General features: G+C 37.6%; 1 protein-coding gene across 1 annotated transcript in view; it reads right to left on the reverse strand.

Moving 5' to 3' along the window:
* FAM107B (family with sequence similarity 107, member B) overlaps positions 1 to 14,792 on the reverse strand; it is a 172,022-nt gene extending 157,230 nt beyond the window's left edge. Inside the window, exon 1 of the mRNA XM_012731242.1 lies at positions 14,763 to 14,792. Within this exon, the coding sequence (XP_012586696.1) occupies positions 14,763 to 14,771 (9 nt within the window). The 5' untranslated portion in view covers positions 14,772 to 14,792. The remainder of the gene's footprint in view (positions 1 to 14,762) is intronic.
* Between the last annotated feature and the right edge of the window lie 2,213 nt (positions 14,793 to 17,005).

Genomic DNA, 17,005 nt, shown 5'->3' on the forward strand with positions numbered 1-17,005 from the left:
CATATACACACTGATAAATACACACAAAATTTTTATGATAAACCAAACTCTATTAATCATGCCTAACCAGGGTGGCCATAGAAACTTTTTGTGACAGTCTTATGTGTCAAGTAGGCTAGACTCTTGATACCAACCACTTAACCAAATACTAATGTAGATGTTGCTATGAAAGCATTTTGTAGAAGTGGTTAACACATACAACGGTTTGCATTAAGTAAAGGAGATCACATCCCATAATGCAGGTGGGCCTATTCCAGTCACTTAAAGGTTGTAAGAACAAAGACTGAAGTTTCCTGAAGAAAAAAGAATTCTGCCTCAATGCTGTTGTATCAAGACTTGCCTGAGCTTCCAGTTTCCTGGCCTCTCCAGTGGATTTCAACCACACAGTTCATGAGCTAATTCCTTAAAAGTCTCTTTTCATGTAGAGATAGTTACTAACAGATGATAGATAGGTAGGTAGGTAGATAGATAGATAGAGAGAGAGAGAGAGAGAGAGAGAGAGAGAGAGAGAGATACAAAGATATTGTGAGAGGAATAGATACACAGGCACATGTGCACACAAACCACCACCACACCACACCCTCTTGGGTGGGTCTTTTTCCCTGGAGAACTCTGATTAAACTATTCTATAAGCCAAATAGGGAAACTCCAAAATTCCCTTGATGAAGATCAGGAGATTGAGGGACATCCTCAGGATATAGGAAACAACATCTAGTGCCTTCACTGGGGAGATGGTGACATGTGAATATGACCTCACTAATGATATGTCATGTACAGAAAGTCAGAGGGAAAAACCCCCAGCAATCAAAGATACACTGTTATCCTTGAGGACTTCTCAAAGCAGACAGAATCTTTTCCTGATACTATCCCTAACAAAGGAAAAACAGCAAGATCTTTAGTTGAAAGAATTTGGCTGGAACTAGCCCTATAGAAGGCGGAGAGGCCTCCTGCCTCTCTCTTCCTTGTTCCCTTTCTTAAACCATCTGTTTCCTACTGAGGCAAGTTTTGGAACTTGCAGGTGAGTGTTAAAAGAATCGCTATTAATCACCAAGTACATAAATATGTATTGAGCCTACTCTTTGGTGGGTACCACAGATTCTATTTGCAAGGTAGGAGGGAAAAATAAAGTCTACATAAAGTGCTAATAACCTAGGAAATTTTTGTTTTAAGTTTCAAAAGAGATTATACAAGGCATGGCTTACTGAGCGTGAAGTGGTTATTTAAAAACACTTACTACATCACAGAAACTTCCTTTACCCTTACTTTGTTCTGTCATTCTTTTAAGGGAAAATTACCAGGAATCTTTCACACCTGCTAATGGGCATTGTTTGGCCTCAGGGTCTTAGAAAATACTGGGGGCAGAACAATAAAGAAGTTTTTGCATAATGTTGATTAGGGATTTTCATTGCCTATTTCATTAGAAAGGCTTAGTTTCTGATTTTCACAAATTTTTCAGTCTCCATGAGATAGAACAGTGGTTCTTAACTCCTAATGTACACTAGAAGTATTAGAGAAAGTTGTTTGTTTGCTTTTAATATATGTTACAGTAACCCAAGTTCTGAGAAGCTATAATTTTCTGGGAGTATTAGTTTCAATATTAGTAAATTTTTTTTAAAGATTTATTTATTTATGCATACAGAACTGGGGTACAGGCCAGAGATGCAGAGGGTGAGAAGGTTTACCAGAGACAGAGTGGGAGCAGAACAGGCAGATCTAAGAAGTACACTGCTGAGGGGAGCAGCGGGCGGATCAGGAGAGATCTGCCACAACATGTGATCACCTCTGGGGCAGGCGGGAATTGAACTAATGCTGAAGTGGCTTTAGCTTTTTAGTGCTGTGCCTCAACCCGCTACGCCACCAGGGAGGGCCCAGTATTAGTAAATTTTAAAAATGATTCTAAATGTGTCCAGGCCATGAATATATTCAGATGGCCATGTAGGAAAGACTGTGACACCCAAAAGCATAAGAAGTACAGAAACTCTAAATTAAGAACTCTCTTGGCCCTCCCAGGTGGCGCAGCGGGTTGAGGCACAGCACTGAGAATCTAAAGCCGCTTCAGCATGAGTTCGATTCCTGCCTGCCCTGGAGGTGACCACATGGCGTGGCAGACCTCTCCTGACCCGCCCGCTGCTCCCCTCAGCAGTGTACTTCGTCGATCTGCCTGTTCTGTTCCCCACTCTGTCTCTGGTGAAGCCTCTCACTGCCCCTGAGCCTCTGGCCTGTACCCCAATTCTATATGCACAAATAAATAAATCTTTAAAAAAAAAAAAAGAACTCTCATAATTATGGACTAGTGGGTCCCTCTAAAGCAAATATGGATTTTAAAAATAATCTGAGTCCCCACTCTATTTCTGGTGAATCCTCTCTCTCTCACACATACACACCTCTGGCCTGTACCCCAGTTCTTGTATGCATGAATAAAAAATAAATGTTTTTAAAAATTAAATTAACCCTGGACAAGAATATTTTGTTACAAAGGCCTGAAGAAGGCATTAAGGAGCTGGGCTGTGCTGGTGTCTCTCTGACAATGCCTGCAGTGGGGGCAAGAGAAGACTGGGGTGATGCCTGCCCTAGCTGCCTTGCCTGGGACCTCCAGACTAGCAGTCTGGTCTGGTTGGGAGAATCAAGGAATGCAAACTTAGTAAATTATCTGAAGTTAAAAGTCTGGGCTGGGTTGCTACTGTGGCTATGCATACTCAGATTAGTTGGGGGAAGAAAAAAAAAAAAACAGAACAGTGCAGGTGCCAGCAAAATGCATTGAAAAAGAAAATATGGTGCTCTGTGAACATTCAACACGATATGTGTTTCCTTTCCCTTAACTTCTTGGTAAAATTTTCAATAAAAATTATCTAATCATCTGTTTTGAAAAAACAGTATGCTCTGGGGGAGGGGTGCAAGATCCTTCAAATTGCCACAGTAAAAGCGTGTGCTGGAGAAAACACTGTCCTTTCGCAATACTGTCCCTTTGCTTCTTTCAGCAAATATGTGAGTCACTGACCGCTGGACTTCTAGCTATGTGAGATAAGAAATGGCCACTAAGACAACTGGAGTCAGGTTCTCAGCTACTTGCTCCTAAAAATATCTTTATCTATTTTGCTCACCTGGTCACTACCTCCTTTGCTTTGAGACTCTGCTTTGAGTGTTGATTCCATATACCTATCATTACTCATGAGCTTATGGGTTTTGTCTCTGTTGGCCAGAATTCAAGCTCCTTAGGAGAATGAGATCAGACTTTCTCATTTTGTGGAAACTCCAGGAACAGAGTCCTTGGTGCAACAACTGAGAGGTGAATGGAAGACTGAATGAATGACCTCAGACTCTTTTAACAGCAGAAATGATGAAGCATAAGAATTAGTTAAACAAAAAGTAGACAAGAATGAAAATGGACAGCATGGAAACAGGGAGTTAAGGAGACAGCAAAATGGGAAACTTTTGAGATTATGATATGAGAAATATATAAATGATCCAATTGGGGCTTACAGAAATTTTATTAGATAACAAAGAAAAAGTACACAGTTGTGTAAATGCCTTTAACATTAAGGTACAGAAATGAGATAAATGTTAATGCCATTTTGGCACGCTGTTATTTTGCTGCTGCTTATTTTACTGACTCCATTCCCAGTAAGTAAACAGCTCACAGGCAACTAGGGCTTCATTCTTGAAAGCCAGTAAAGTTTGTTGAATTGAGAAATGAACAAAGACTAAAACTTCAAAGTTAGACTTCACAACAATTCCTGAAAACACAGAAGGAAAAAAAATATTTTTTTTAAATATTTGTTCTTGAGCTAAGTCTTAGCACTGTGAAGCTATCCCAACCACTGCAGCATGATTCAATCACTGGCCAGGAAGGTGACCCACATGGCATGGCAGACCTCTACTGTCTCACCCACTGCTCCCATCAGCAGTGTACTTCAATAATCTGTCTGTTCTGTTCCTCACTGTCTTGTGAGGAAGCACTGTTGAGTTATCTCACCTCCAGTCCCACAACTCTAGCCTGTATCCCAGTTCTTAAATATGCACAAATAAAAAATTCTTAAAAAAAAGAAATAATTTGTTCTTCATTAAATCACATTACTTTTTTTCTTCTTCAACACTCTCTAACTTAAATAGTATATGTAAACCACTGGTTCTCACCTCAGATTTAGCAAGTAACTAACTTATATAATGTAAAGCCATATGCTTCATAATCAAGCAGACTAATAATATGTTTTAGGTATTAAGTTCTCTGCGAATAAGAAAAAAATCAGTTATAAGCATTACAAAGTCTGAATTGGGAAAATAATTTTAAACTCATCTTGATGGTGTCTTTGATGCAGTTCAGTGTCTTTTTCATGTGAACAATATTACCCATGTATTAAAATCGCAGGAAGAGCTTGTTCAATAAATGGTGGTGGGAAAACTGGATTGCCACATGCAAAAGAATAAAGCTAGACTATTACCCTCACACCATACACAAAAACCACCTCAAGTGGGATAAAGGAGTTGGACTCAGATCTGAAACAATGAAATACATAGAAGAAAATACAGGCAGAACAGTACACGACACACATCTCAGTAACATCTTTACTGACATATCCCCCAAAGCAAAGAAAGTGAAGGAAAACATGAACATCTGGGTCTACATAAGCCTAAAATGCTTCTGTACAGCAAAGAGACATGACTAAAACAAAGAGACACCCCACTGATTGGGAGAAAATTATTGCACACAATACTACTGATAAGGGACTGATCACAGCTATCTACAAAGAGCTCATGCTCTTAGGACTCAACAACAACAAAGTAAACAATCCAGTTAAAATATGGGCAAAAGAGCTAAAACGACAATTAGATTCTACCCAATTAGATTCTACCCAAAATATCAATTCGAAAGGATACCTGTACCTCTATATTTATTGCAGCACCATTTAAAATAGTGCTGCAATAGAAACAATTCCAAATGCCCCAAAAAAGATGACTGGATATGGGACTCTCCCTGGTGGCGCAGCCGGTTAAAGCACAACACTAAGAAGCTTAAGACACTTCCGCATGAGTTCGATCCCTGCCTGCCCCAGAGGAGCTCCACATGGCGCAGCAGACCTCTCCTGACCCGCCCACTGTTCCCCTCAGTAGTGTACCTCGTCGATCTGCCTGTTCTGCTCCCCACTCTGTTTGGTGAATCCTCTCGCCCTCCACATCTCTGGCCTGTACCCCAGTTCTGTATGAATAAAAATAAATAAATCTTTTTAAAAAAATGACTGGATCAAGAAGATGTAAAATATATAAATGGTGGAATATTACTCAGCGATCAAAAAGATTAACTTGTGCCATTCATAGCAAATGGATGGGGCTGGAAGGGATTATGCTCAGTGAAATAAATATCAGATGGTTTCACTTATGAGCAATGTAGGGGGACCAAATAAGGGATCAGGAAAAAAGAATAATTATATTAACAAAATTAACAGGTAACTATAAATCAAAGACATTCTGCAGAGGAGAGGGAAGCAGAAGAATCAAAACAGGGGAGGGGAAAGCATAAGGGACAATGGTGATGGTATATGGGTAAGTTGATAGTAATTTTATGGGGACTACACCTGAGAGGAAAAAGCAAACATTGTACACAAAAAGGAAGAACAATGCAAAATAGATATATTTTTAAATTACAATTTTTCATTAAAAAAGTCACAGAAAGAATGGGATAAACAGATTCCTTTATTTTCTCCTGTTGCCCTTATGATGATATCATTTTTTGTGTTAACATTCTATATTTTTTCCTGCAATGTTTAAATATAGGGCTCTCCCTGATGGCACAGCCAGTTAAAGTTCAGGACTGTGAAGCTAGCCACAGCAGGTGCTGTAGTATGAGTAGGATGCCTGGCCAGGGAGCTGACTCACATGGTGTGGTAGACCTCGCCGGTCTTGCCCGCTGTTCCCCTCAGCAATGTATTTAATCGATCTGCCTGTTCTGCTCCCCCTCTAGTAAAAACTCTTACCACCCCTGTACCTCAGGTCTATACCCCAATTCTTAATGCATAAATAAATACATTCTTAAAAAAAATAAAGTGCTATATAATCATTCTTCCCAATCCACTAGAAAAATGATGAAGAATTCTCCTTGTCCCTGTTTTGCAAACAGGAAAACAGAAACATAAAGGGTTAGTTCTTACCATGTGGGAAATCACCAAGGAGTCTTGAAAATGGACTAGACAGACAGTCCAAAAATTGCTTCCCCTGGCTGAGTTCATGGCAAGATAATTTTTCCTGGTTTTTTTTTTTTTTTTGGTCTCATACCTAAGTAATAAGTAGTTGATTCTACAAGGGGAAAAATTATCTTGGCACCTACACCCTTATAAAATCTTCAATCATTTCATCTATTTCTGAAACAAATGGATCACAAAAATAATGGCAATACTACTGTAAACATAGTTTCAGTGAAAAGCATGTATGAATGCTCATGTTCCATAAACCTCACTCCTAATTTTTATTTCATAGATTCATACTTAATAAATATTTGTAATTGCCTTCTACATGCCAGGCATTTTCCTGAATGTCACCCAAAATATATAAACAGAAAAAATATAAATAATTGCTGCCCTCAGGCTGTTCACAGTCTATTGCAAAAGCCAGACATAGCTATTAAAAGATGGCTTCCAGGCCCTCCCTGGTGGCGCAGCGGGTTAAAGCACTGCACTAAGAAACTTAATCCACTTCCACATGCGTTCGATCCCTGCCTGCCCCAGAGGTGACTACATGGCGTGGCAGACCTCTTCTGGCCTGCCCGCTGCTCCCCTCAGCTGTGTACTTCATCAATCTGCCTGTTCTGCTCCCCACTCTGTCCCTGGTGAATCCGCTCACCCTTTGCATCTCTGGCCTGTACCTCAGTTCTGTATGAATAAATAAATAAATCTTTAAAAAAAAAAAATAGATGGCTTCCATACACTGCTGAATCAATCAGTCCTGAGGTCATCTTCCCTTGGGGCTTGCTATTAAGTGACATAATACATTTTCACATTGTCTATATTTAAGTTTTTCTTAGGTGGTTTAAGAAGGAAATATTGGCCAGTTTTGCACATGCTGAATTTGAAATTCCTTTAGAATTTCACAGGGAGATTTGTTAAAATAGTTTATAATTATTTTCGAAGACACTGGTGTAATAATTTTGAGATAATTGGACTTGAAATATATCCACAGCATCCTCAGTAAGCCACATGATTTCATGCCTTCCTGCTCTGCCATGTTTATTTTCTTTTACTTATAAACTTGTCTTCTAATCAAAGGATGAGAAGACAAAAGAAGCCCCAAGTATCCCATCATCACCTAAACATATCCAAACGCCAGTGTCTAGGACAAGTTTCCTAGTGTTCCTTTTTGAAAGCAAAGAAAGTTTTGGAATCTTACACTCAGGGGTAGTAAGTTAATATTTGAAAAAAGATAATCAGGAGTCTGCATTCAGAGGAGGCTACAGCTGGGGCTTCAAATGAAGCTAGTCAAAACTGAACTGGGGGACTCACTTATTATCATACCAGACTTGGAAATCATTTTCTACTTATGATATGAATGGTAGTAAAGGTACATGATTGCTAAGCATTTTTGCCTTTAAAAATTGAAGTACAGGACATTTCTATGCACTTGGTATGACTTAATAGGTTTGTTGGGGGCTCAAGGGAGGAGGGAAAAGGATCGTCTGTGAATGCTAGTATTATTCATTTATATGGAAAATATGTTGAGTATTCCTATACCCCAAAGAATAACTACATAGGAAAGTTCTATTTTCAAATAGAAGGAGGAAACTTGTATAAGAATGTGGCAAGTTCAGAAATCCAACTCCTCAGTGATAGCATCCTGATCTTGAGCTCCATTTGGTCTTGGATGCACCTGTAACAGAAATCATTCACTCCATTTGACTAGAAAATTTTCTGGGTTGCCATTAGAGTATTGTCCCATTCCTACATACTGCTGTGTTCATGAAAAGGACTATTATGTAAAAGGACAGAAATCACAGAACTTCTCCAGAATACAGAATACAGAATCCAGGAATCTGCCACTTTTTGAGCCAGCATGTACTTTTGGCAGCCCTCATGAGAGACCTTTTTATTATGACATAGCACCAAGGAACAAGTTATGAGCAGACATATAGCTGCCCTACCTGCATCTAATTTTTGGAGCCTCCCATCATTTACTGGACAACTTTTTAAAATAATATAATAGTTTATTTTTACGTCATTTTGTGCCTTTTTCCATTTCAGTTGTAATCTCCGTGGGCTTCCCATCACCAAATCACCCATGTGCCATCACCATAGTTACTGGACAATTTTTAATGCTCAAAATAACTCATGTCAATTTGCAATACCACTATTCCAACTATTCTGCTGTGAAGTTAACCTTTTCTTTATAAATTTTTTTGATATCTAAATGCTTAGTGGTATTGAACATCTTTCATATACCTACTAGCCATTTGTGTCTTCTTTGATGAAATATCTCTTCAGGACTTTGCCCGTTCTGCAGTCAGGTTATTTCCTGTGTTTGCTTGTTTGGTAGTGAGTAATATGAGTTCCTTCTATATTTTGAATGTTATGCCTTTTCAATTATATGGTTTATAAATTTCTCCCAATCTTTAGTTGATTTTCACTTTGTTGATGGTTTTCCTTTGTTGTAAAAAACTTTTTTAGTTTGCGTTTATTCCACTTGTTTCTCCTTTGTTTTTGTGATATTTGCTTTTAATGTCCAAACACTCATCACCAAAGCCAATCTCAAGGAAATTTGTCTTTATATTTTCTTCTAGAAGACTTATAGTTCAGGCTTTATAAGTTTTTAATCAATTTTGAGTTAATTTTTGTATCTAATATAAGGAAGGAATTTAATTTCATTATTTTGCATGTAGATAAAGTTTTCCCAATCCCATTTATTAAAGAGACTATGTCTTCCCATTGTGAATTACTGATGCCTTTACTAAAAATTAGTAAACATACATATGTGACTTTGTAAAGCAATAATTTTGATTAACTCTAAGAGTGAGCATATGTCACTTTTAAATTTTAATGACAACAAAGTACTTTTATATAAAAAATAAAATATTTAACTTTTTAAAATGTTTATCACTTGCAAATTGCTGTACAAGACTTACCATTAATAACAAAGAATGTGAAATACAACTTATTCCCCTGTTCGTTGAGACTGGATGTGTTAAGTTACAGAAACTGACTCTCCTTATACAGGTGGCCCTTTGAGGGGAAATCATGCTCATGTGATTAAGTTCTAATACTTGCTTGTATCATCATTTTCTATTTAATTGAATATGGGGATGCCCTAAATTTAACTTCCTACCAAAAAAATTATAAACATTTCCCAGTGCAGGTCTTATGCTCTTTGTAAAAACTATCCTATCCTCTAGTGGCCTCAAATTTCCAAACTCTCACCTTCTTTGGTGTGGAATTTCAAAACCAAGTATGTCAACATCATATTGGAAAAAGCGTTAACTTGATGAGCACTATTTTCTTTGGAAAGGAGGAACTATGAGGGCAAAGCTAAAGTAGATCATGTTAACAGATGTTCTTGGCTGGAAAGAAATCTCCAACTTCCCATAATTTATATAGCACATTTAATTTAATTAGCCCCTTTAGTTCCTGGAGCTCAAGAAAGTTTAAAATTTCTAGCATATCCATGAGTAAATAATGGAATGCTTTTAAACCGAAGTACAACTGCATTTATATAATCAAGAGGATGGACAAGAGAAGGTATTTTGGGAAAATGGTCTTGTTAATTAACTGGAATCTTCTTGGTGGCTCATCCTTGGTTAAAGGATCCAGATCACTATTTATGAACAAAGTAAAACCTGCTCTTTTATTCCCACCTGTGCAAATGAGGGCAAGGGATTAACAAGGTCATGGAAAGACTGCCATATTCTTTCTGATGAGCTAGAAATAGGTGCCGCTTAAAAAATAGGTGGATGTTTTTCTTTTTGTACCTCTCTCCTCATGTCAATGCCTACTTAGAAAATATTTATTATTCTTATTTGAAGTATGGTAGGGGTAACAACATATGAAATGATGCTTTCAAATGTGATGAACTTGTATAATCATCTTTTATTTCCTAGTATTGAATATATATGCCCCTCAGCTCTAAGGTGTCTGGAAAGTCTGCTTTTTGCCTTTCTTTAAAGTCCTTTACGGATGTTTTCCAGTGTCAAAGCTGTACAATGTAAATTTTCACAGTTTTATTTTATTTCATTGGAAGAGAGGCCAAGAAATTGTCTCTTTTCCAGTTAGGATGCAACTAAATATCTGGATTGGAAAACTCCTGTCTGAGGATACTAGGTATATTGTGCACTAACACACCACTATGTCCACATCATTTGAAAATAGAAAACTCACATAAGAAATCATCAGTGCTTAAAGGGGAATGGGAGGTGATGCCCACTAATTTATTAGGTACCATCCTTTTTTAGAGAAGAGAGGCAATTAATGATTTTGCTTGGGAAAGGGCCAACATTTGAAAATTGTTTTCTATTAATATAATTTTTATAACAAACCATTTGCCTAGCAAAGGGTTTCATTAATACATGTTTTGCTAACATAGAATTCTGTTTTTTCCTATTTGGATAGATAAGAAAAAGAGAATTCATTCTTTAAAAAAAAAATGCAGGAAAACTGGTCTATACTAGAAAAAGTAACCCAGCAGAGTTGCTCCTTAAGTAAGAGGAATGCAGATGGGAGGGGTGAGAGGTTGCAGATGTTTACACACACATTCATAGTATGCTTCTAAGCAGCTCTGCCTTCTATAGCTGACACACCCAAAGCCTGACTTTGACAACTTTAAGATATTGAAAATAAAAATTCTTCTGTTGAATGATTTTCCACTTACAAAGGTGAACTTTTCCAAAATTTTTTCTGTAAATAGGTATCTAGAAGTCTCCCTAACAACAAATTGTAATAAACATGGCATTGGTATAGCACATAGCTGGAATCTGATTCTAACTAAGAAAGCTGAAACCCAACTAATTAAACTACCCCAAGTATTAAATATTGTGCCAAGAAAAGAGGAAGGATGGGCATGGAGCCTAGATAGGAAGACACAATAAACATTATTTAGGTATTGGTAGCCTGAACTCACAGTTATCGAAGGAAGTCATGCTTTGAGACTGATGAGTTTCCCAGTCTTCTGGAGGAGTGACCCTTAAAGAGGAATTGGATCAAATGTTTAACTTCACTGAGTCCTAGTTTCCTCATCAGGAAGAACAGTAAGAGGTTAATTCAAAAAGGCAGTAAGGATATTTTGTCCAGAATCTGTGGGACATTGTGAGAACTTGGCTTTTACTGTGAGGGTAATGAAGAGCCATCAGAGGGCTTTGAGCAAAGGAATGATTGGGATTACCAGAAACCAACACTATAAAGAGGAGAAATATCAAATTAGCTAATCCATGTAATGCATTAAGAACAGGAAATAAACAAGGATGTTCATTTCTGCTTTTTCTAGACAACACACTATTGTGTTGTGAATAGTATTGGATAGTCCAGTCAGAGCAATTAGATAAGAAAAAAAGGCACCCCTATTGAAAAGAAAGAGGTAAAATTATCTCTCTTCATATATGAAATAATCTTATATGTAGAAAACTATAGTTTTGTGCATGTACACACACACATGCATACTAGAATTCACAAATTTACATGTATAGGAGAAAAACATCATGAACAAAAAAATACAACTGCATTTCTATATACTAGCAATGAAATATTTGAAAAGGAAATAAAGAACAATTCCATTTACAAGAGCAGTAAAAAGATTAAAGAACTTAAGAATATACAACCTATGAAATGAAGGGACTGTACACTGTAAATTATGAAACATTATGGGAAAAGAATCAAAGAAGACACAAGTGAATGCAGTGACAAACTATGTTCAATGCTACCCAAAGCAGTCTATAAATCAAGTACAATCTATACCAAAATCCCAGTGATTTATTTTGCAGAAATGGAAAGACAATCATAAAATCCATATGAAATCAAGGGAACCCAAAAAACCAAAGCAATCTGAAAAGAAAATAAAGTAAGAGGTCTCATACTTTCTGATTTCAAAGCTTACTACAAAGTTGCAAGTAATCAAAACGAAGTGCTACTGGCACAGACATATAGACCAATGGAATAGAATAGGGAGCCTAGAAATAAACTCTCACATATATGTCCAAATGATATTTGACAGGAGGTCAAATGGTCAAGACCATTCAATAGAAAAAGGGCAGTCTTGGGCCCTCTCTGTGGCACACCGGGTTAAGACACAGCACTGCAAGCTAGCTCAGCCACTTCAGTGTGAGTTTGATCCCTGGATCCAGAGGTGATCCACATGGAGTGGCAGACCTCTCCTGACCCACCTGCTACTCCCCTCAGCAGTATACTTCATCCATCTAACTGTTCTGTACCCCACTCTGTCTCTGGTGAAGTCTCTCACCCGCCCCTGCACCTCTGGCTTATACCCCAGTTCTGTATGCACAAATAAATAAATCTTTAAAAAAAGAAAAAGGTCAGTCTTTTCAACAAATGGTTTTGGAAAATTGAATATATAGCAGCAAATAATATATTTAGACTCTTACACTGTATACAAAATTAATTTTAAAATGGATCAAAAACCTAAATGTAAGACTTAAGACTTTTTAGAAGAATACATAAGGGAAAAGGTCTTCCCACATACCCTACCACTTAAAGATGTTTTCACTTCATCTCTTCCAGCTTGGTCTCACTTCCCTCCCTACCCAGTCTGGATCCCTAGTCAAAGGCTGCATTGGATATGCCTTTGAGGCTTTTATTCTTTGCCCCCACCCACCCACCCACCTTATATTTCTGCTGCTCCTTTCCTGACTATCTTAAGACTGGGATGTTTACAACGACCTCTCAACTCATCTCCCAAGGCCTAATCCACTCTATATGACTACCTATCTGTTTTCCCAGTATGAAATTCCAAGTTTGTTGTTACTCTGCTAAAAATGCTCAAAGCTTCACTACTGCCTACTAAATTACTACAGCATTGAAGACATCCCCCCTTACCTTGTAGCTTTCCAACTATCTCACTAACTCTCTCCAATCAGATGAAATCATTCCTATACTAAATTCTTCTACACCCATGGTTCTGGTACAGTTCCCTTTTATTGCAACATCCTCCCCTTTATCTTAGCCTCTAAAAATCCTAAACCTCCTAGACCAATCTCAAATTTTACCTCCCTTGCACTGTACCTTTCAGACGACTTCAACTTTCTTATGAATTGTTTATGTGTGTGTGTCTTTAAAACACTTTATTCAGCCTTTCAACAGTGCTTGTTTCCATTTCAAATCTGTCTCACCTCTGTAGCCAAGTGGACAATATATATAGATGTTACCCCCTGTGTTTAATAATTAAATTTGAATACACATTTTGCTTTAAGCCCCTGTGTCACATGTGCCATTAAAACAGAAAGATAAAATCAACTTTTTGTATTTGCTGCTGTAATAAGAAACATAGGGCAGGCTCCAGGTTCCTGGAATCTGTACTGTGCAGAAAAACTTCCAGTTCATTAAAACAATCCACCATCAGTTCCTTTAACAGGCAACAGATACACAGCCATGATGTCCTCTCAGCTAACTATACAACTAAATATCTTAAATGGATATGGGTATTAATTAAAATTGATCACCAAATGTTTTGCTTTTTGTTTATTTATTTTGGGATTTTGACAGTACTGTTATAAAAGAAATTATTTTTGCCTTAGGAGAAGGTTGGGGAAGTCCTCTTTACAAACTCAAAATAGAAGCATGTAGGCAATATAGCCAAGTTTCAAACATTAATAAACCTATAGAATGTAAAAAAAAAAAAAAAACTTTTCATTTAACCTACTCTTTCAAGTCTAATAAATTTTAACCCAATCTTTCAAACCTAAGAAATTAGGTTAACCCAATCTTTGTTGTCTGGCTGTTTCCATTGCTAATGATGCTTCTTGAATTCAAGTTGCTGAGTCAGACAACAACTAGATGAGGAAAAGATAATTTTTTGTAACTCCAAATATCTTGGTAATGTATCCCAAAAGACCTCTTGTTATTTTAAATCTGGTCCTAAGGGATATACTTGGAAAAATCCTTCAGGACACCTCGCCTCTATACTGCCTCCCAAATTGCATTGATCAAAACTTTGAAATATTTGTACAGCTCAATCCAATGAGAATATTCAACAATTAAAATTCAACAAAAGAAAACAGATAAATATTTGTTCAAGACATTACCTCTTAAAATCAGCAGCACCTTTTTTTCAAATAATTTGTCAGAAAATCATCACTAAAACATTCAAGTTATGAATCATTATAGAAAGCAGTTCCTTTCTTTAGTACTATGCATATAGTGATCATCATTTCCAAAGTTTCCCAGACTGCCTTGATATCATGTGATTCATTTTAAGTAGAAGCAGTTTCTTAGAAAATACTATAATCAAACTTTTCATGTTCTGTTTTTTTTCCCCATATTAATAAATTCACAAAGCAGTTTTATAAAAATGCCTCCTCAGACTGTTCTATTGCTAATCTTTTATGGAAACAGAGTTGGCTGAAAAGCACCATGGTCAATTAGCTAAAGGTCAATTTTGGCCATTGTTCAGGCTCCAGTACTTATTGTCATTGTCTCCCTTCACGGCCTTTGACAACTTTTTCAGGATTGAAAATACTACACATTTCTTCTCACTGGTAAGATTTCCCTTCAATGTCTCACTCGCTAGTAATGTTAAACTAGTTTGTTTCCTGAAGGCATACCTTCTACAATAGTATCAGGAATACTTACCATTGGCATTTCAATAATTGATGGTCTAGGAATAGAAGTCTGAAAAGTAACTGCTTCACAGTCCAATTTACCATCCAGGGATGCAGGCAAATTCTCAGGGGTTTCATTCATCTGGACAACGGTGTGGTTACTTGCATTCCTATTTGCACTGCCATTTCTCTCCAAATGCATGCCAGAAACTTTCCTTTTCTCTGGAGGTCTTTCTTCCACTTTCAGGTGACTTGACTGTCGACCCACTTTGGCCATGGGCTGAACATAGACAGTGGAGTGAGTATCAGCAACATTAGGCTGTTCAAAGGGAGCATTCTCTCTTGTGTGTCCAAAACAGGTAAGTAGAGCTGAGCATGGAAATGGGTGCATCCTCCTAGATGGAAGCTTCAGTCTTTTAGTGAGTCTTGCTTTCCAAGTGGACATGATCTGCAGTGAAACATTGCAAAATTCAAAGAGGGGAAAAAAGTGCCCAGAGGTTCAGATCACCTCCAGTTTCCTTATAGAAACTATTTCCTTGCCTGAAGAGGACAGTCTAGTGGTTGCCTCTAAACAGATTTAGGCAATAGCATCCTCTGAGAGTCACTCAGAAGCTAAACCCCTTTAGAAAGCACCCTTCCCAGGCAATTTCACGCTCTTCCTTCCTGGATGCTATCAGTAGCTAAAGAAAACCGTCTGTGAGGTATGTGGTTGGCTTGGATTACAGTCCCCAGGCAGGACAGACACTTCTGTGTAAGGTAGTGCCAAGTCAATAGACAGTTGCTTCAGGTTACGTTGGAGGCATAAAGATAATGTAGCCTGATAGCATCCACCATAATAGCATCAGCCCAGGTATCAATAACATCATAACAGAAGCATATCCTTCTTCAATTACCCCCTTCAAATATTTATTCCCCACACAAGAATAAAACCACCCAGTTATGTCACAAATGGAGACCCTCTGAGAGGGCCCTCAACTCTAGCCAGTTTCTTTATTAAAATAAGAAGTAGATTTGAATCTTTTGTCTGGAGAGTTCCATGTTTGGGCTTGATATCACAAAGACTTTTCTGGATCTTTTCTGAATCTTCCCTGAAACAAGTTTCCTGGCTTCAGGTTCTATATTGTCCCTTTTGCAACTGTAAATGAGACTTTGTGAATTTGGTGTTTTACTGTCCATGCTAAGTCCTTGATTCACTTTCAACAAGACCAAAAAAACTCAACATGAACCATTAGTACTTATGCATGTGTGAAAATGTGTGTACTGCCTACTACTAAATACATGTACTACTTAAATCTGGAAAATCCCTTTTTGAACATAGATATTTTATTTTTAATATTAATATGTTACTGGTAAATAGTAGTAATAAGTTATAACCTTTTCTAAGACAAAATGCTCAAAAGTGGTTATTTTTCCTTATACAAGCATCTGCTAGAAGCCTTAGAGAAATATTATACTATAATGATTTTACCATTAATAGTAACTTTTGGGTCAAGATTTCAAGGTCTATTACCCATCTGTTTACTCTCTCCTTTAATTTAATGTCAAGATGTGCTTTTAAGCCCAGACAGGTGGTAGATATTATAGCACTAATCTCCATTTTCCAGAGGGCAAAAAACTATTCTGTGAAATTTCAAGAGACTAATAGGAGGTTTTACCAGTGAGAAGGGCTGGTTGAAAGTCCAAGATCCCTGCTACCATGTCTGGTATCTGAGTCTCATCAACCTAACAATTATCTGTTGGCATGTTAGAATGGGGAATCATATCTACAACGCATAATATGCAAAGTCAGAGATAACTTGAGGAAGACTGGAAACAGAATCAAATATTTTATTTTAATCTTTACCAAAATGGAGAATGACATATAAAAAGTTGCAATTTATTTAGAGGCTACCTTACAGAAGGTCCTGTGCTAATTCAGATATCCCTGACTTCCCAGTCTTAAAAGATCATTCTCTGTTTAAAACCCAAGTACAAACAATGTAAATGCCTCACGTATCAGCAATAGGAAGTCCAGACTCTTAGCAGGGCCCCTCACCATATTGGGGGAGTGGGGGGAGGAGGGTAGGTTGTGTGTGCTAGAAATCAAGTGTGTCTTTCCTCTCTGCTCCTGACCCCTGGGGCTAAATTTCCCTCAGGCACAATGACTCCCTGAAGCCTCCCTCACAAGACTCATCCCCCTCCCTCCCATCCCACTCACTGTAAAGCTAGGGTGTAAAGGTTGTATAGACTTCCTTGAAGGTTTGAGGGTGACAGGAAGAAATTAAAGAGAAAAAT

Source organism: Condylura cristata, unplaced genomic scaffold, assembly GCF_000260355.1.
Source record: "Condylura cristata isolate star-nosed mole 26May11 unplaced genomic scaffold, ConCri1.0 scaffold00030, whole genome shotgun sequence".
Classification (NCBI taxonomy): domain Eukaryota; kingdom Metazoa; phylum Chordata; class Mammalia; order Eulipotyphla; family Talpidae; genus Condylura; species Condylura cristata.